This window comes from Ambystoma mexicanum, chromosome 4q, assembly GCF_040938575.1.
Source record: "Ambystoma mexicanum isolate Mex_15411 chromosome 4q, UKY_AmexF1_1, whole genome shotgun sequence".
NCBI classification, from domain to species: Eukaryota; Metazoa; Chordata; class Amphibia; order Caudata; family Ambystomatidae; genus Ambystoma; species Ambystoma mexicanum.
In genome coordinates, this window is record NC_090928.1 from 1,042,568,544 (window position 1) to 1,042,589,064 (window position 20,521).

At 44.5% G+C, this 20,521-nt stretch overlaps 1 protein-coding gene across 1 annotated transcript in view; it reads right to left on the reverse strand.

Moving 5' to 3' along the window:
* RAB3GAP2 (RAB3 GTPase activating non-catalytic protein subunit 2) overlaps positions 1–20,521 on the reverse strand; it is a 2,371,691-nt gene that overhangs the window by 1,403,120 nt on the left and 948,050 nt on the right. The window contains exons 17-18 of the mRNA XM_069608591.1: positions 18,223–18,287; positions 18,039–18,129 (exon numbers count right to left, since the gene is read on the reverse strand). Coding sequence (XP_069464692.1) covers positions 18,039–18,129; positions 18,223–18,287 — 156 coding nt within the window. The remainder of the gene's footprint in view (positions 1–18,038; positions 18,130–18,222; positions 18,288–20,521) is intronic.

Consider the following 20,521-nt stretch of genomic DNA (forward strand, 5'->3'; position numbering starts at 1 on the left):
AGAAGCTCCTTGTCTCCCAAGCTCTGATTCTCTCTAGGTTGGACCACTGTAACAGCCTCTTTCTAAATCTACCTGCCTCCACTCTACGCCCTTTACAACTAATCCAGAACAGGACTGCAAGACTTGTCCTTGGCCTCAAGCCCTGGGATCATATCTCTCCAGCTCTGAAATCCCTTCATTGGCTCCCTGTGGTTGCAAGGATTAAATTTAAAACCCTTTGCATTGTCCACAAGGCTTTCTGGGGCCTGGGTCCAAATTACCTTCAACTATCCCTCTGTAAATACCTCCCCTCTAGAGCCCTTTGCTCCTCTACCTCCAACTCCCTCAGGGCCAATCGTGCTTCAAAGAAACGAGCTGGTGGTAGATCTTTATCTTCTGCGGGGGCCTCCCTCTGGAACTGCCTACCTGCTACCTTGATACTGGAGGAGAACCACCTACGGTTACGGAAGCTCCTCAAGACCTTCCTCTTTGCCTCTGCCTTTCCCCCTCTTCTCCCCTGCTGATCTGCTTTCTCTCTCAGCAATGCTGCACCTGGCCACTGTCTGCCCTTCGGGCCCAGGTACCTGCCCACCCTCGCCCTCCTGCACTGCCCTTCTGGCCACCCCTTGCAATGGGGCCTGTATCTGCACCAACACAGGCCCCCCCACTCTTTGTCTGCACTGATCAAATACTCCCTATCTGACTAACCTTGCACTTGGCCCGCACAGGCTGCACTACCACTGTTTCTTATCACCGTATTTATTTTACTTATTATTTATCTTGTCCTCTCTTATGCTCTGCACTTTCCAATTTCTCCCCCCTCCCATGCACTTTCCCCCTTTTCCCTTCCCCATGCACTTGCGCGTTCTCAATGTCACTGGGCCTAGTAAGATCGTTGTGTTTGTTCTCTCCACTGTTCCCCTCCCTTTACCTGGTCGCCCTCTGAAACATGTGTATGAGCGCGATATAAATAAAATATCATATCATATATCATATCATAGGAGAAATTAGGCAACTGTCCCCTCAGGGGAGTCAGGGGACTTAAGAAACACTTGAAACAAGGATCCTCGGCAGAGCCGGTGCTGGCATATCTAGGATGTTTAGTGGGCATCCTAGGAACTGACCCAGAATTAGCCTCCATTGGACGAACCTCGGCAGAGCCGGTACTGGAAGGCCTGCTGCTGATCACCTACTTTACCCCCTCGACAGAATCGGTACCACCACACCCTGAGCGTGGGACGTATGAGGATCCCTCGACTCCGTCGGTACTGTATTTAGAGTAACATTGGGTTTTAACCCAGAACATATAGCTACCTCAAGAGGGGGCACGAGGAGTGGCTCTGTGTGACAAGCACCAGAATCTGAGACCTCAGGGCATACCCCAGTATCAGTGTGGAAAACTCCAGAAATGGAGACCTCAGAGAGAACCCCGGTATCCAGAGCCAAAGACAAACTGAGCTGAACCTTAGCACCCAAATGGTGAACCTCAGAACCACGTCCGGTTTTGGCAGGTCCTCTGAGGCACCTCAGGGGAATCCCTGGCAACAGAGCTACACGAGCCCCTCCCGGTCATGGAATACTCTTACCGAGCGGGCCTGCTCATCACCGCCCTCATCTGCTTAAGGCTCATCCCAACAAGGCAGAAAAAGAAGACTGGTCCTCTACGCCTACCGCCTCAGGTTTTAAAAGGAAAACCGAATTGGATGCTTGAAATACGTCCTCATAGGGTCAGAGTGCATGAGCATCTGAAACTTTCCAAATAACTCATCCTCAGCCAAGAGCTTAAGAGGATGGTTGCCAGGAGGGTCCACCCCCACATAGATCAGAGGAGCCAAAGCAGGAGGGAGCGCGACAGTATGAGGCAGCAGAGTCCACGCACGCCGGTTAAAGAAGGGCGGAACGGTTTACTATTGCCGAAAGGAAGGCTCCCAGCACCAGACGTTGCGAACGTAGGTGTAAGGAAGGTATCCAAAATGGCCGCCGTAGGCCACGCATGTTGGGCCGCTTTTTTGTCGCCACCTGAAGAGAACTGCGTCACATGCGTAGCTGAGGCAATTGCCTCCTCAGGAGAGTCAGGGGGCTTAAGCAACACTTTAGCCTTACAAGGAACCTCGGCAGAGTCGGTACTGGGTGGTCTCAGATGTTTAGTCGACATCTTAAAACCAGTCTCAAAATTCGCCTCCAACGGAGGAACCTTGGACAAGCCGGTACCAGAGGGAATGCGGCCCGTGACCCCCCCCCTCTTTGCCCCCTCGACAGAACCGTACCACCACAACCCTGAGCGTGGGACGGTCGAGGACAAAACCTCACCTATAAGACCCTCAGAGAAGGCCTCTCAGATCTGGCGATTTAGACTTTAGCCTCCACAAGAGGAACCTCAGGTTTCAACCTGGTACGTAAAGCTCCCTTAAAAGGGGCCTCGAGTCAGGACTCGGTACAGATTTAGCCTCCACAAGAGGAACCTCAGGTTTCAACCTGGTATGTAAAGCTCCCTTAAAAGGGGCCTCGAGTCGGGACTCAGTACAGACTTTAGCCTCCATAAGAGGACCCTCAGGTTTCAACCTGGTTACAGGTGGGAAAGCTCCAGCCGAACTGGGCTTAACTTTAGCACTCTGATGGTGAACCTCAGAACAATGTCCGGTACTGACAGGTCCGTCAGGACCCTCAGAGGAATCTCCGGTACGCCTGTTGGGCCCTTGGGGCACCTCAGGAGAAAACCTTGGTGATAGAACTACAAGAAAGGCTCTTAAAGTACTCCCTCATGGGGTCAGAGTGCATAAGTGAAACATCCCGAAAAAGGCATCCTTTGACGAAGTGGCTGCCAGGAAGCGATACTGTATGCAGTAGTGGCATCCGAGCACACCAGTCATAGGAAGGGTGGAACGAATTCACACTTTTGCGTGGAAAAGGTTGTCCACCGAAAAGAAGATTCCCAGCACCCGCCGTCGATAGCGTGGGTGTGAGGGAAGAATCCGAAATGGCCACCGTGGACCCCGCGGGAAGGGCTGCCATTTTGTGAACATCTGAGGAGAACAGCGTCACATGTGTAGATGAGGCAGTTGACTCCACAGACTGGTCAGGGGACTTGACTGAAATTTTAGCCTTGACACAAGGATCCTCGGCAGAGCTGGTAATATGGGGCCCTGGATGTTTACTGGACATCCTGTCCCTTGAATTAGCCTCCAAAGGAGCAACCTTGGTAATGCCGGTAACAGAGGAGTTACGGTCGATGATCTCTCCCTGTGCCCCCTCAACAGAACCAGTGACTCTGCAAGCGCGGTAAATTTGAGGAATCCACCTCACAGACAAGGCCTTAACAGGCCTCTTAGTTCTGTTGGTACACACCTTAGCCTCGTAAAGAGGAACCTCAGAACAGAGTCCGGTCTTAATAGCTCCCCCGAGAGGGGCCTCGAACCGTGGTTCAGTACAGAAAGCCTCAACAGAGGCCTCAGGGCGCACCCCGGTGTCTGTGTGGGAAGCTCCTGACAAGGAGACCTCAAAGTGAACTCCGGTACCCTTCACCTCAGCACGACTATGCTGGCTATTAGTACCTGATCGGTGAACCTCGGATCGTGATCTGGTATAGGCAGGCCCCTCGCGGAAACCCTCTGAAAAAACCCCAGTACGCCAATTAGGCCTGCAAGGCATCTCAGGAAAAACCCTGGTAGCAGAGCTTTTTGAAGCGCCTCCCAGACCTGGAGGACCCCGGGAAGGACTCCCCCAGCCGGGGTGCTCTGAAAAGTAAGGAATTTACCGGACATCTCTTCTTTCCGTTGATGAAGAGTTTGAAATGCGATGGAGGAACCTTCTGGAAGATCTCATCCCACCGACGAAGACCGCGCTGAAGTGCCCGGACCGAAAGAGAGTCACAGAAGAAACATGAGTCCCAACGGTGATCAGGTCCCAGACACTCCAAGCAGAGCGAATGGGGATCCGCCCTAGCGAAGCGACGTTGGCAAGAGGAAAAAGTAGCAAATCCCAAACTACCGGCATAGACGGAGGACTACGTGACCGCAGAACTGGAGCAGGAGAGATGGACAACGGGAAGGAAAAAAGGTCTTCACGGTGATGCAAGTGCATCCAGGCCCGACCGCGCAGAGATAAGGACTGAAGGGCGATGCGCAGGGCGGAACTAAGGAGGGCGGGGTTACGGCCACGTGTAGTACCCTGCGTAAAAAGAGAAGGACACATTTTCAATTTGATGCTTTTTTTACAAAAGTGCTCCGGTCCCGTCCCACAGGACGGAATGTCCCAAAAGTATGGAGCAAAGGGGAAGGTACGTAGGAGTAAGTTCAAAATGTATTTATCGCAGGCTCTGCTGAGCTCATATTGAGTTGAACATGTCAATTGCACATTGTTCTGTTACACCTTACAACATGGGTAGCATGCAGAACACTAAGGGTTTGTACATCTGTTTAAGATTATTTTGGAACAGAGCTAAATTTTAATTGGGAGGGGAACAGTAGCACACTGACAAAACATTTTAAAAAGGTGCTTCACTTAAATTGTTAGCAGTCACATACACAAAGCAAATCACATAATTTCTATCTAACACTCAGTATCTGTTGTGTGTCACAGTGGCCTCATAAAATGCTCCAAGACTGGTATACTGTTCAAGGGTTCGTATTAACATAATTTTAAGACCATCTTTGACAAACAAAAGGAATTTTTGTACTAGTCTCTCGAACTCATGTGGGCTTCCTCCAACCAAACCCAGGTATCCCTATCACCAGCAATCTATGTGGACTTCCGGGGTGAAGGCAAACATACTGTAGCAGAGCGACGGACCAAGGGACGAGAGCAGCGGGTCGAAAACCCCAAGAGTTCCCTTCCTGAGGTTTTTGCCTCCAACAGGCCGCAAAGGACACGTGTAGAATGCCAGATCCCGCAAGTGAAGACTGCATTGTGTTTCAAGGACACCTGTGACCCTCCCGGGTGAACAGCAGAGTTGGGGAGGCGAGACCAAGCCTGTGCTACTAACCTTGACCCGTGAATTAGAAATCATAGAACCGAGAAAGAAACGCACACAGTCGGTGAGCTGGCAAGCGACCTGAGAGACCGGTGTGTGTTAAAGAAAATTGCAACATTATATTGCAAGTGAAAGCTGCCCTAGTGTGGATGAGACACAAAGAAAGGCAGACCTGTGAATGAACTTTGAAGTAAAAAAGACAGATGTGGAATTAGCAATACCGAGTAATGGAGTGGTCTGGTGAAAAGAAGTAGCCCCCTCGAAAGTCTATGTGAAAGGTGCATTGTTTGTAACGATAAAGTGAATAAAGTAAAAAAGTAAAGTAAGAACAATTACCTCCTAGAGAAGGGCATAGAGGAAGTTGAATCTTGAACTATAAGTCGAAGTGTTCCTGCGGAGGTCTGTAAAGAAAACCACTCATATTTGAAAGTGTTCAACACCCTAAAGAGGTCTGAGCCCGACAGAGGGGGACCTCTGTGAACTTTGTGTTTAAAGAGGTCTGAGCCCGACAGATGGGGACCCACGTGAACGTTGTGTTGAAACATTATTTGAAGGTCTGAACAAGAGACTTTAACATGGAAGGCCAGACGGGCCTCGATCTACATTTTGGAACGTTTTTTTTTGTACTAAAAACCCAAGCCAGAGTGTCATCTTGCCTACAAAGACCGCCTCACTCTGTGGGGTCTAACGTTGGGAGGAGAGCTGATTTAGCTACCTTTATTAATTTGAACACTGATTTTTCCATTTGCATCCATTTCTCCTTTATACAATTTTTTGTACAATAGATAGTGCAGGATCTGGTTTTTTTTTAGCATAGGCCATTTTGATTTGACAGACTCTGATAGGACCGTTTTGTTTATCGCTTGATGGTCGAGACTACTCCCATCTTAGTTATAGTGCAGAGTAGGAGTATTCCAACACCAGCAACCATAGTAAAGATTTTTCAAATCGTACCCATTGTGTCAGTGTCATACTTGTGATACCATGCATTCCCTACACGACCCACCGTTGCCTCTTCAGACCTCAAACAGTTTTTACTCTGTCCCATTTCTACAGACCCTTTATACCCATGATTTCCTGTTCCTCTTCTCTAATGACCCTCCATTGATTCTGTGTCACACCTGAGTCTAGGAGTAATCTGTCCATATTCTTTTTACCGGGGTTGGGCCGTTGCACAGAGAAACTTTAAAAATCCCTCCTAGCCCAGTTCCCTTTTAGTGCTGCTTCCTTGGAGTTAGTGAGTGGAGTGGCATCTGATTTAGTTGAAATTTTACCAGCATGGTGTTGTGGCCTGGAAAAGCCACCGGACGCCCAAATGGGCCATGGACTCTCATGGAGGATCAGACAGGAATAATCCACAGAGGAGCCAAGCTGATGGATAAAGAGGTTTCTTATTAGACACAAGATAACACGGAGTAGACAAGAGTCTGGTGAAGCTTGGGAAGTACGTTATGACAGTCACAGAGATTGTCAGAAGGAGCTCTCCCGTTGTGGCTAAGAGCAGCGTCTTATATAGCACCATCAGTAATACAGAATCATACTGGCATGGGCCCAGGTGATATGTTGCATAAGAGGAACAAACTCTTGTCCTTACTGGAACCTAGAACATAACAAGTATTGTGGTTACATTGTCAGCATATTTTAGGCAAAACAAGTTAGCAAATGTTATATTCCATAAATGGTGGTGCTGACGGCTGCGTTGTGCGTTTCTGTGGCAGTAAGAGTCTGCCAGGCCGTTTAGGGGCGATGTGTGCAGTGTAGAATGGGGACAGAATTGGCCTACTGTAATAAGGGTAAATATAAAGCCACTTCAATGTATGATTAAAATTCAGTGTCTGGGCCGAAGGCTTTGTTCCACAGTACGCCGAGATTTCTGGTCATGGCAACGCATGCTGCGTATTGCGGTCTTGAAATGAAACAAAAAGAACTCGGGCCAGCATCAAAGGGGTACGGCATTGGGTAACTGATAGCAGTACCAAGCTCAACAGTCAGGACACATAGAAGGGGTTTCAGAAAATGGGGCCCTGCTGACTCCCTCTCCCTGCCTCTGTGGTAGGACTGGCTCTGGCATACACCTTGTTAGGCCTCTTATCCCAGGTTAGGAGGGGTACCTGTCGCACAATGTCAGGGAAAAAAACTCATCCTCTGACTAGGTCACATAAAAAAAAGTCAGCTGCATACTGGTGATCTTCAATATATACATTGTAGGATTGATGTTTATATTTCATGACGTATGTGATGGTGAAATGACTTATGGAGGGACAGGGACTCCTGTCCTTGCCCTACCACTTCTCTGTGTGTGTTTTATTTATGTTTTCTGCTACTTAGGGCCTGCCTGGACATCCGACAGTGCAGCTCTTCATTTTATCCTCTGGAGAACAACACTCATGGGATACCCTTATGGCACCCATGTATGGCGGTACACACTTGTACCCCTTATGTGTGTTTTCGGGCACTTGCCTGTTGCCTACAGAGCAGGGTATGGGCTGGTGGCAGCTACATGCCGACTTGGCAATCGCTCGGAGTATCCTCCATTTTGGGATACCCAGAACCAGCTATAGGAATCAATGGATTCCTGCACAAAGGCAAGATGGCGACAGTGGCTGCTTGCTTTCTATTGCCTTTTACCTTGTTTCCCAAAGTCCTGGGAAGCCCTGCCTCTGTCGCATCCTCCTGAATGGCTGTTGGGTGGAAATAACATATATGGCTCTGGGGCTAACGCCTGTCAGACTGACTGGAGCCTTCCCAGGGCCTGTGTGTTATGTGTACACCACAGGGTTGGGACCTGTATGAATGGAGTCTAATGTGAACTCACGTTCTGTGTTATGGGTGTCTGGTTTATATAGCCTATATAGCAAAGTTCCTAAGTAGAGCAGCAAGCAGATTTTCCTGAGGTTTCCTATGTGAGAAGGAACAGTTAGTAGGTAGTGTTAGGCAGAATTATATGCAGTACCCTTTGGGAACACCACACATAATTAAGACTACAAGTGACAGTACAATTTCACCTTTGGTACAAGCCTGTACTACACAGTTAAAGTGGTAGCAGTGGCTGAGCAGCCAGACTTATCTCAAGAGTAAGGGAGCAGTATCAAATAGTTACACAAAGGACAGCAATTACTATAATTCAGGCAAACACTGATTCAAGATTTTCAAGTAAAAGAATATACATGTATTTCACCCTTCAGTTGTATAACATTACACTATTATAAGCAGCCTAAAAATCACACCCTTAATACAGCACACCACTTCCCTTAAATTCCGGACAAGATAAGCTCACAAAATGAAGTGGGAGCAAAATGGCACTCCCGCAATTTAAAAGGGAGGTAAAGACAGAAGTTAACAGAAATTGAATCACACCAACAGGTAAGTACTCCGGGCAATTGAACAAGAGAGACTACAATGATAAAATCAGATAGAAAAGGCTTAGGGTCATAGTGAATGGTTCAAAAGTCTTTTGCTCAAGATAATACAGTTCAGTGTAGTTCGCAGTAAAGTTCGTGCCACGGATTCCGGACGAGGTTGGTTGGTAGAAAAGTTAGTTCAAAGAGAAGAGAAGGACAAGCCCCCTCGGACTGGAGAAATATTTCAAACACTTTCACTGCGGCTGAACAAAACGAACAACCGGATTTGCACAGTACTTTAAGACGGAGAGGGAGCAGTTGCTGAGGCAGACGTTGATGGTAGCTCCTGCAGGCTCACGGTTCCTGAAGCGACTGTCGGACTGACAAGAAGTAGGAAGACTGGAGGGTCCTGCACTACCCAGGGAAGAGACCAGCAGCAGAGCAAAGCTACAAATAAAAGGTGCGCTCCTTAAAACCCAAGCAGGGTCAGACCTTCCTGGCTATCCGGCCCACTGTAGCTCTGTACAGCAAATTCGACCAGAGGAGGGGTCTGTGCAGAAGCCTGCAAAAACACAGCAAACAAAGGGACCAGACCTGGTTTGGTGCGCAGAGTAAAACACGAGAAAGACATTTACAAAACGAAATGGCCAATAAACACAGCCAGAACCGTAATAAAACATATATGGTCAAGCTTGTTTTTGTTTGAGGCTAATAAAATAGCCTAAAACAATACCATGGTTATTTAAGATAACCGCGGTATAAAAAATAGGGTAGATACCACTGCCACCAGCCAAGTCTTAGTGTAAAGGGAGCGAAACAATGCTCCAAGAGACACAGACAAAAAGGGATAAGAATTAATCCTTTCCAATACTCCATGTAAGATGGGGTGTACAGGGTCTGGGGTTAAAGTGACTATTATAAAGTTAATGGCAACTTTATATTTTCTGGGGGACAGTAGTCAGCGCCAGAAAATGGAGTCAGTGGGAAGTCAAAAAGACAACCCTGTGTCAGTGCACTGAAGGTGCTGTGTAACACACATGAAAAATATGGTGCCATGGAGTAGGTGAGTCTCTAGTGCTCAAGATCACACAAAAAGTAGAAATACACACAGCAAAACACATGTAAGAGTGGGAAAAAGGCTCACAGTCTTACCAGATGAAAAAAAATAAACCCTAGAAATCCAGCAAAGCTGCTGAGGGACTCAGTAGGTAAGGGAAATTAGCCATTTATGAGAATTCTCCATAACAGGTAGAACTGAACCACATGGTTGGAAAGGAGTTCTGACTGGATTTTGTAAATAGCCGCAGTTACCAGAGCAGTGGACATCTGCTTTTTAGGCCTCTGTTTGGCATTTTGCCAATTTTTCAAAATTTTATTTCCTTGTCTGTTTCTACGTGTTGGCACTAAATTAAGGGTGTTTACCCCTTTAAAGCCTCTTGAAGCCTTTTTAAAGAACATATTTTATTTCTTTGCTGTTGGTTATCCAGTAGAGATCATTGTTAATATGTATTTCCAAAATCAACTCTGGCATGGATTTTGGGAGGCCAACCTATTATGGTGAACAGGAAAGACACTATACTGCAGCAAAACCCAAACAAAATAGCAAAGCGGTAAGGCTTAGACATAGGAGGGTGTGTGAGAGTCTAGGGCTACAACGAGTACACATAGAACACCACCAATAATTCCAGATAGACAGTTAAGCACAAATATATACAATGATTTATTAGGCCTTTAACATACACACTAAGCAAATGAAACCTCTTGGCAAATATTGTCATACACTCACTAGAAAACAGATATATACATATGTAAATCCTGGCAGATAGCAATCCACATCTGGACTTAAGCCCTGAATGGTCAACAACACATCTCGACCAAGAAGACCCGGCCAACAAAGTCTTGACCGTGGCCTCATGGAACACCCGAGGTCATGCCCACATAACCAACCCAAACAACCAGGACTTGGGGGGTTTTCACATCCTATGCCTCCACGAAACCTGGTTAATGGAGAAACCATCCTTGGATGGCTTCTCGATTGAACTCTCTCCGGCTTCAATAGGTTTGTTTGGTCGGGCCTCGTCCGGTCTTCTACTAGCAACTCGGCTTGGATCAGGAATTAAGATCATCAAAAAATGAACAGAGGCATACGGAATTCTAGCTGTTCTAACCGCATGTAGCCACCAAGATCCTAGCTCCAGAGTCTGTTCTACGTCTCAGCTAGCCATCATAAACCTATATTGGAATCCCCAAAAAACATCTACAGTGAATTTTTGCAATCAAGTAGCTGACGTCATTGATAACATCTGCGTAGACCAGAACATGACACACCTACTTATATGCGGTGACCTGAATGCAAAGTGCGTTCCTGCCGGGAGCAGGACAAACACCCAGCGCACCCAAAGCTCAGCGGAAGAAAGAGGAAATGCATGGCTGTCCTTAATGAATTCTCGTAACTTTCATAACGTGGCCTGGTTGAAATCATGGGAGCAGATTATCCCGGCATGGGAACCCGAACATCCTAGAGCAACCCTAGTCTACTTTTTGTGTCCCACAGCCCACTGTCACAAATAGAATCCTTTGATTTCACGCGAACTAAAGAGAGAGTGATCACAATCTCCTCTCTATGTCATGGACATCGGTCCGTCCTGTGGGAAAAACATACACTTCATCCATGGTGGCAAACAACCAACAAACCAGGTTACGCCTGACTACCGCCAACATCAAAAACATCATGGACAAATATGAAAGAGACATACTAAATAATTCTGAAAAAAAGGAACAACCAGATTATCTACCGTTCCTGCTCAAATACAATGTAGAGCCGAAAGGAGGGAAAACAACTGGCATGAAGACTAACCATGAGTATGATAGAACTCTTGTCGAAAAAAAGAAGACTTGTGAGACAGTTGAAAAGATCAGCCATTACTCACAATACAGAAACAGCGTGGCTAAAGTGGCAAACTGAAGCCAAGAGCTACAAATCATGGCTACAAAATCACAGGTGTACCAAAATGATGCGGAGGCTATTCTTAGAAATCTCAGCACCAAGAAATCTAGAGACTTTTGGTCCCTTATCAAAAAATCAGATAGGACCCAGGACAACCAAATCACCTAATCAGTTTCAGAAGACAGATGGGTCAAATTCTTCGAAAACTTGTTCGCAGCCCCGCCACCCCAAAATCCAGTTTATTCGCCTGCGACAGATGGCCCTTGGATCAATCTATCCTCCCAAGATGACATAAGAGATGCTATTAAAAAATGGAAAACTTCAAGAGCGCCGGGTCCCGACGGCCTAACAAATATTGACCTCAAACATAATCTGGAAGAATGGACAACATTCATCAGTATCCTATTCACCCACTGTAGTTCAACAAGATCAATCCCGACTTCGTGGACACATTCAGTGGTGGTTGCCTTATTTAAGCGAGGTAACAGAGAAGAGCCGGCCAACTATCGCAGATTGCGTTATTAGATATCATCGGAAAAATCTTCGCCACCTTGCTACTTAAACACTTCCAACTCTGGGCCATAACTTCACCAGCCAATTATCCATTCCAAATGGGCTACTTAAAAAAAGGTGGCACAGCAGTAAACATCTTACTACTGAACTTAATAAAATCTAAAGTCAAGCAAGGCGCACCAACAGTCTTTCTGGCCTTTATAGACCTCTCGTAGGCCTTTGACAAGGTGGACAGAAGTATCCTTTGGACCAAACTTAAAAGATGGAAGTGACCGAGTCAAATATTAGATCATGTGTTGGCTCTCCACACCCACACCAAATTGTGAGTTCAACTAAACCGCCAAGATCTACTGTCAAAGGAATTTCCATCTTAACGTGGGGTTGCCATCTGAACGTAAAGTAGGGTTGCCACCTTGCACCAGCGCTCTTCGTCACTTTCTTGGGTGACTACAAGGACACAGAAGCTGCCATCTGGGCATCCCCGCCTAAATTAGGCAATGTCCACGTGTCGAGCATACTATACACCGACGATCTGATCTTGTTAGATCAGACCCAAGTTGGGCTTCAGCGGCAACTTACCAACCTTGCACACTATATGGATACAAACAACTTGGAAATCAATAAATTGAAGACAAAGATTATGATTCTCGAAAATCACCCCTCGAAAAACAAGCGCAACTGAAAATGGCATCTGGACAACATGTATATTGAAGTGGTTCCCAATTACAAATACCTGGGAGTGATAATTGATGGCTCAGCGCAAGAGCAAAAAATGCAACAGACCCTGTAGGAAAAAACAAGAAACCTCGCAGCGCAAATGAGAACAATTGATAAAAAAAAATGGCAAATATTCATTAGTACCAGTCATCCAATTTTACAAAGGCAAAGTGGTGCCGACCCTAACTTATGGAATGGGATCAACACGCAACATGCCTGCAACAATTTGACTCAAACTTGAAGGGCTGTTATCGAAATCAGTCCTTGGCCTGTCCAACTCGGTCTCAATAGCGACAATCAGGCGTGACTTGAGCTTGGTGTCCTTGGTATCAAAAGTAGAGCAAAGCTCAATGCAATTATTGAGGAGAACTCTGCCCCCTGACACACTCCCGATATACAAGATCATCGCCACAGAGATAGCAAGCAGGCACTCAAATACCCTAAACGCCTGGGCAGAGATTCAAAAAACGAAGCTGAATGAGTTGGCATGCACTGAAGTCGACTTAATAACGAACCCACTGAGAGTCAAGTTTAAAATGGAGTGTCAGGACTGGATTGTTACATCCGACAAAGCACAGGCTAACAAACTTGTAAAACACTTGCCTCCCAACTTCAATAAACCTAAAACTCAGTTGGCCTACTGCGCAGACAAACGCTTAATGAAAATCTTCATGAGAGCACACCTGAACCTGCTCCCTACTCGGGAAATCCTAGGCATCAGACTGCAGACAAACAACAAGGAGTGCAGACTGTGCGCCCTGCCAAACCAAAACCTTAAGGCACCTACTTATGTATTGTTCTGAGCTGAGACAGCAAAAGGCAGCATACCCGTCCCTGCTTTGCGCAGACCTTCCTGTCGTCGAAGAATCTGTATGGTGGAACAGGTTGATGGCCGGAGAAAACATCAAATGGACCATCGCTTTGGCAAAATTATTTGACATTGTTTTCAAAAAGATCAACCAATCTTTGAATTTGCTGAACTGATCATTTTCGGCCGGCACAAGTTCTCTTTGTTGGCCGCTGGAGGGCCCTGCCGTTACAGTTCACAGTTGAAAGTTTTTAGCTTACAGTACAAGTCTCAGTACAATGAACAGCTCTTACCTTGTAAAAAATCGCAAATACAATTATACACAAGTAAAAAAAAAATATATATATATGTATATATATATATATATATATATATATATATATATATATACATATTCAGCCCGCTAAGCTATGTGATTCCAGTGTAAGCTATTTAGATGCATGTAGTTCAGTAGAAAAATCTTAGAATAACCACAAAACAGTTCCCTAGCACTAAGTAAGTTCATTACTAGGATGGTTTGGGACCTAAGTTATACTTTTCATGTAGGTTTGCTATGTGAATGTACAATACCAGCAGTTATGATCCAAAGTTCAAAAAGTAAAGGAAAGTGCTGATAAGTAACTAATTCAATCCCAATACACTAGGGTAGGCCTAGGAAGGGATCCTTGACACGGCCATCACCAACCAAAGTCAGGAAAGAGGGAGATAGTAACAGGACGTTATGCTCATGTAATGGAGAGCAAGAGGGGGGCAGGTACGTAACTTACCCCTGACTCTGATTTCTCCAGAGACCACTGCTGAGGTTCTGGATTCCATTGGGGGAGACAATCTTCTGTGCTTTGCCCGGTCGAAGGAGGCCCAGGGTGTTGCAGATGCAGAGGTCACTTTCAGACGTGGGATTTAGTTTTGGTTGGTCGTGGTGTATAGACCTCGGTTCCAGGCATCTTCCAGCAGAACACACTTCCAAAGAAAAGTTGAAGATTTATGCGGAGCAAGCAACTTCAGGTCATCTCCAGAGAGCGAACAAGATGGATTGCAACGGGAGCCACCACGGTCATGCGATGACAGGCAATCTTCAATGGATGAGCAAAGGAGCAGGCCCTGCATGGCTTCCATTGATGCAAGGAGGCTGAACATACATGAGCAATTGTCTTGTAGTACAAGTTGAAGATCCCCCAAGTTACAAGAATGCACTCAGAATGGCGAAGGCTGCAGTGAGGTTGTCCAGGAGAGGGCGTGTCTGTCAGTCCACCGACTGGTCCAGGGACACTGCCAAAGGCTCAGATGGCATGGATCCTTGAGCATGGGTCAAAAATGGAAGTCGCACGTGTCCAGGGGTCAACGCATCGACAAAGGTCTTTTTGAGATCACGCAGGGGAGCAGGGACTTCACTGGAGTTGGTGCTGGTCAGCTGCAGGTGCCGTCCTCAGGTTGTCAGTAGGCTGCACTTCTTTGTAGGGGTCTTGGCTCCAGAGATTACCTGCTAAATGGTTTCAGGAGTCCTCCTTTTATCCAGGATTTGGAATGGAAGCTTGCTCAGGTCCACCAATGGTAAGAAGTTGCATCATTCAAACTGGTAGTGGCTATCCAATCATAGATAGCCACTGGACACAACTTCCCAGCAACAGACATTCTGGCACCCAAATGTGTGCCGGTACCAGACAGTGCCAGCCCCCACTTCCGGGGTTACATACAGACCACCCCATAGCCTGCAAAAGCAGCCGCTTTCTGCAGTAAAGGCCATTCCATAAATGGCAATTCCAGCACTGAGAGGGCAGGAAGAAGGCTAAAGAACAACCTTGGAGTGCTAGCCACTGTAAGTTATCATTTGCGGAAATTGTAAAGATGCACGAGTAAAAGTTCAAAACACAGTAGAAAAATATCAGCTGCCACCAGCCCATCCCCACACATTGTATTTGTTACCTAAAAGTTACAGAGAAAGATAGAAGGATACCAAGTATCATAACCGCACTTCACTCTCGGGTGACGTGTGTAGATAAAATTGAAGGAAATCCATAAAGAAAGATATACTCTCTCACCACTGATAGTTTTATGGACTCATCAGGTACCCCATACAAATGACAAGACAAGGCAAAACAGGTGCTTACTTCCAAAATGCTATGCCAGGATTGCAAACAAAGTAAAAGGAAAGGGTGTCCCATAGAAATCTATGGGAGGAAAGCAGCAAAATGAAAATGTTTCCCCGACAATCATTATGTAGGCTTGTTACGTTAGCTTCCAAACAGTTCTCTGGTTCCTGGTTAAACACAGAGTTTGGTGTGGGCAAGGCTGGGCATAGTAAATGTTAAAACCTCTGCTGTTAGCTGCAATCTAACAAGTCAAGTGACATACATATGCACTAGTGGATGGCAGGGAGGGATGCAGAAGGTGGATTTCAACTGTTTTAACCGGCTGCATTTTTAATGCATGGTTTTGGGTTGTTTTAGGTAATTGCCCTTAGAAATCATGGGCATTTGACAAGAGTTTACAATGATTGGTATAAACTCACCAATCTACTGGTTTGCCAATCCTGACAACATGGTTTATGGTCTTTTTCATCTAAAAAGAACCATTGAAAAGGAAAACAATCGAAGAAAATGCATCGAAAATAAATGCATCAACATGCTATCTTTTATATTTAAAAGTACATATCCATCAAAACTTGTCCATCGGATATAGGAATGGACAAGTTTCGATGGATATGTACTTTTAAATGCAAAAGATAGCATTTCGTAGCATTTATTTTCCCAGTTAAAATGTTACATAGCGCTGTCCAGTCCTGAAATCGTTAAAAGTATTTCGGCACTGGCCAGCTTCATGTAACATTTTCTTTATTGGGAGGGTCCCTTCCAACCCCCCTTAACCCCAAGGGTACCCCCTAACCCTAATTCTAACCCTTACCCTAACCCTAATTCTAACCCTTGCCCTAACCCTAACCCTTATTCTAATCCTAACCCTAATTCTAACCCTTGTTCTACCCCTTACCCTAACCCTTGCCCTAACCCTAATTCTAACCCTTGCCCTAACCCTTGCCTAAAATCCATCGAAATCCATCAAATTTTATTCAATGAAAATGCATGTCGATGGAAAGTATTTCCAATGAATAAAATTTGATGGATATGAATTAGATTAATTCATTTTCGATTGATAGTCTAGATACCCGACAATACTATTGTGTATACAGTATTAGGTTTTACTATGCCATATTTTAAATGGCTACACTAATTGTGATTAGTGATTGGCTTTCGATTCCTAGAAGTGAATTGAAGAAAAGTAGGATGCTAGGACTAAATTCAACAACATTATTGCCAATATTGGGGACTGTCTATTGTTTGACTGTAAAGTTGAATGTTCCTATATTATAACTACAAGAGAATTAAAAATACATAAACACTAAATAAAAGAGTGAGACAATTCTTTGTGTGTTTCTATTTATGAGTACACAGAAGCACAATATTGTAAGTGTAAACACACATTCTAGTGATAAAGCTGTGTAGGCAAGTTGCTACTGACATTAACGTTAATCATGTTCACAATTCACATGGGTAAATTGGTTCCTAGAAGTTATGTAGGGTGGGAAACAGAATTTGTGTCAAATAGAAAATGAGTCAGGTGATCATGTGAAGTGGTTACTCTCGCTCTAAGTGTGGAGATACAACTCTCTCCAAGGTCTTTCTTTAGGTTATAACACTATTCTCTACTGCAAAACCTGCTACAGCTTCAGGTTGGCATTTTGACCCGGTTATTAATATTTTGTTGTTCTTTTTTCTGGAATTAACTTGCAAGGATCTTAGTTCAAACCCCTGGGCAATCCCTTTCAGCCAGTGTCCTAGTGGCCAGTGGTGGAAGCTCTAACCTGGCTTGGCAAGGCATCCATCAGCTTCTTTGTGTGCCTAACATAGCCACAATTGTAATGGTGTATGATATGATAAACAACACATACTTACCCACATTTATAAGATTCTATATGATACTTACTGTGAGACCAATTCCACTGGACAATGAAAATGTTTCAAATACTTGGCATTACTAAAATCTCTCCACTTAAATGCGTGTATTCATGTCCAATAGTTATGAAGTATGCCAAATCAATTACTATTCGTTTTCTATTGATCTTCCTTTTTTGTGGGACCAAGAAGTACAGACAACTGATTTACTGTAACACTGATGCAATGACCTATATATAAATGCAGTGCATTGCTTATAATTTTAGCAGGCGGTTTTCCCTCTCAAGTACTTCTTTAATATCTGTAGAATGTTAGCTAATTTCCACAACACATAATTTCATAGATTTTTCATCTGAACTTGTACATTTTGTAGCAATCAGTAGGGCTTTTAAGAAAAATACCCATAATTGTTGAGTTAAATACCTGTACAAAAGGCACTCCTCAAACTGGATTGGGTTTTCATCTCTTGAACTAAATATGCATAAACCGAAAAGTATTGTTTCCGTTTTACCTGCTGAATGGCATCCTGTAGTTCTCTTTCCCCTACCACATCCATTACAAGGCAAGCTACAGCCCATCAGAGCAATGAGAAATCACACCTACCATGGAAGTTCTTGGATGGAGAAAAAACATTTGCGATTTCAAAGATTGCAAAATACAAAGAATAGAAACCCATTTGGCAGCAATGTGCAAAGTAGCATTTATATGTTGAATCAGCTAGAAACGGAATGCAAAGGCACATTCAAGAATTACCTACTGAATGTACTTTTCTGTGGAAGTACCTGAATGTCAGAAAGTAATTACAACAGGCACTTACCCTGACTTTTTAAAGCATCTGTCAGTGTTTGCGTTATGCTGGTAAGCGAAATGAGTGAAATACGATCACTAGCCAAAATCTTCTCGAGTGCCTGTGAGAAATAAAAAAAAAATTCAATTGCCTCACAATACGATCATGAAATACGTTTGTCTTCATCTGCACCCCACTGTAGTTGTATAAATACCTGTTTCTTTGTTGCAGGGTATTTAATATCTACAAGAACTGCTTTTACTTCTGCTTCTAGTGATTCTAAAGAGACAAAATATCACAAACTTGTAAGAATGAGATTTTAAGAAAAAACCATGTTAAACTATTCACATATTAAAACTGTACATAAATCACAATGAACGATAAACCTCTGTTTTAATTATGCTTATCTAAATATAATATGTACATGCAGTTTGAAAGCTTTTGTGTTTTTATTAAAACATATACGAGAAACATTACTTAGCCAGTAATTGTCTTTCCGTGGCTTGCATCTGCTTAGATTGAAATGCTTTGCATAGGCCGCCATCTAATGTTCGGGTCAGAGTATTACATCCGGTTTTCTAAATTGTAATAGGGGTGTTTCTGTCATTCTTTCCCTATACTATGTGTACAGGGAGCAATGACCCTTCATGCATCCATGTCCTCTTTTTAATTTTCTTTCCGACATGACAGGTGTATGTAGTGCATGAGCGAAGCTGTGTTATTTACTGAGTCTTTGCTCTCATGAGGGTATGATGGGTGGGCTCACCTGATTCTAAGCAGATACAAGACATAGAAAGATGATTACTGTGTAAATTAGGCTTGTCCACTGAGGCTTCTGAATCTGCTTGGAGATGCACATACTTTGCATAGATTACCAACCAGAATTCCATGTAGCTGCTTTACAAATTACATCTAAGAGTACGGGCCAGTGTTTCACCAGTATTGCGTGTAGAGGGTGCTTTAGGGTAAATGTAAGAGATTTGTTTGATAAGTTATAACTGAGCTGTATACACCTAACAATCCATCTTGCAATGGTGGCTTTGGTTACTGGATCACCTTCTCTACCCGTCATTGAAACAAAGAACTGCCCTGTTTTTTTTAGTTCTTTTGTTTAGTTAAGGTAGTAAATGACCACTGTTCAAACGTCAAGTGCATGGAGTGTGCCTTCCCCCCTTATTCTATGGATTTTGGGAGAAAGCTGGCAATTCAATTGATTGAGAAAGAATTTTTAAATATAGTTTGGTGAAAAACATGGGTGCGTTTTTAGAAACACCTTATGTTTGTGTACTGCAACAAAGGGATCTGAGACTGATAAAGACTGCAGTTCGTGTATTCTCCTGATTGAGGCGACGATGCTGAGGAAGGCCACTTTGTATTTAAGTTCCTTTAAATGAGTTATGCATTGGCTCAGAAAGAGGGTCCATTGCAATATGAAGGACAGTATTTAGAACCTAACCAAGCAGTGGTTGGGCAACTTGGTTTCTTTGCTGGGCTTTTGTGGACGTTTTTGGCCCACTAAGTTGATGGATGTGCTCACAATTAGGAATCAAATTGGAATGGTGCCGTCATTTGGAGGAGTTGTTCCCTTTTTCTGATTGCTACATTGAGCATTTGAGTGCAGGAGGAGGCTCAATGCTCGGGCTGCAATACTCATTTTGCTCACTTTAAAGCTCCTGCAAAGCAGCCAGAAGGCAGAGCATGGGCTAGTGGTTTCCTGTTATTCCTGCTATTTCACTACTGATTGCCCTGCAGTTTCCCATTCAAATTTTCTTCCAGCTCCACAGTGCATGTAAAACCATCTCCTTTAGCACTACATAGAGTAAGGAGGCTGGTTTTTCAGCTGCGTGAATGAACATGAAAGGAAAGCACAAGAAGTATAAGATAGTTCAAATAGCAAAACTGAGGTTGAGCTGAAGGCAGATTTTGACTACTACCCTCTTCCCACTGCGGTATGGGAAGCCTGCCTGATACCCGAGAGAGCGTAAGTACTGCACTGATTCCCCTAAAAATGTACTATATACTCATACACACAGAGGGCTTGGTCTTGGACTTCTGGCTCTTTGTATTTGCATTCCTAAGGTCTGTGATTACTGAGAAAGCTTCATTAGAATGAATCGCTCACTATTGGCCCCCTCTGAAGATCATGTTTAACGGAATGTCCAACTAAATGTCAGAATAGCTCTGAATGTTCTTTTAGTTCTGCTTCTTTTTTCTAAATGGCTTGTTCGTTACAAGCCTTTGTGCACTGCTTTATAATCTTACAATTTCACATCTACATATCCAATGCTGGTCCAACTAGTAGGGACATGGGCAAGCGGAAAGCTGTATCTGTCATGATCTCTGCTTCCAAAAGGTCAGGGTTTTCCCAACTCCCTTGGAAGCAGATCCATAACCCAGGTTCCGAGTGCCAACCAGTCCCAATTGGGACCTTTTGGACCCAGTCCTGCCGCCAGTGGCACCAGGCTCATAAATATGCCCAGTCCCAGCGCTGGAAGCGCCGGGCTCATAATGCT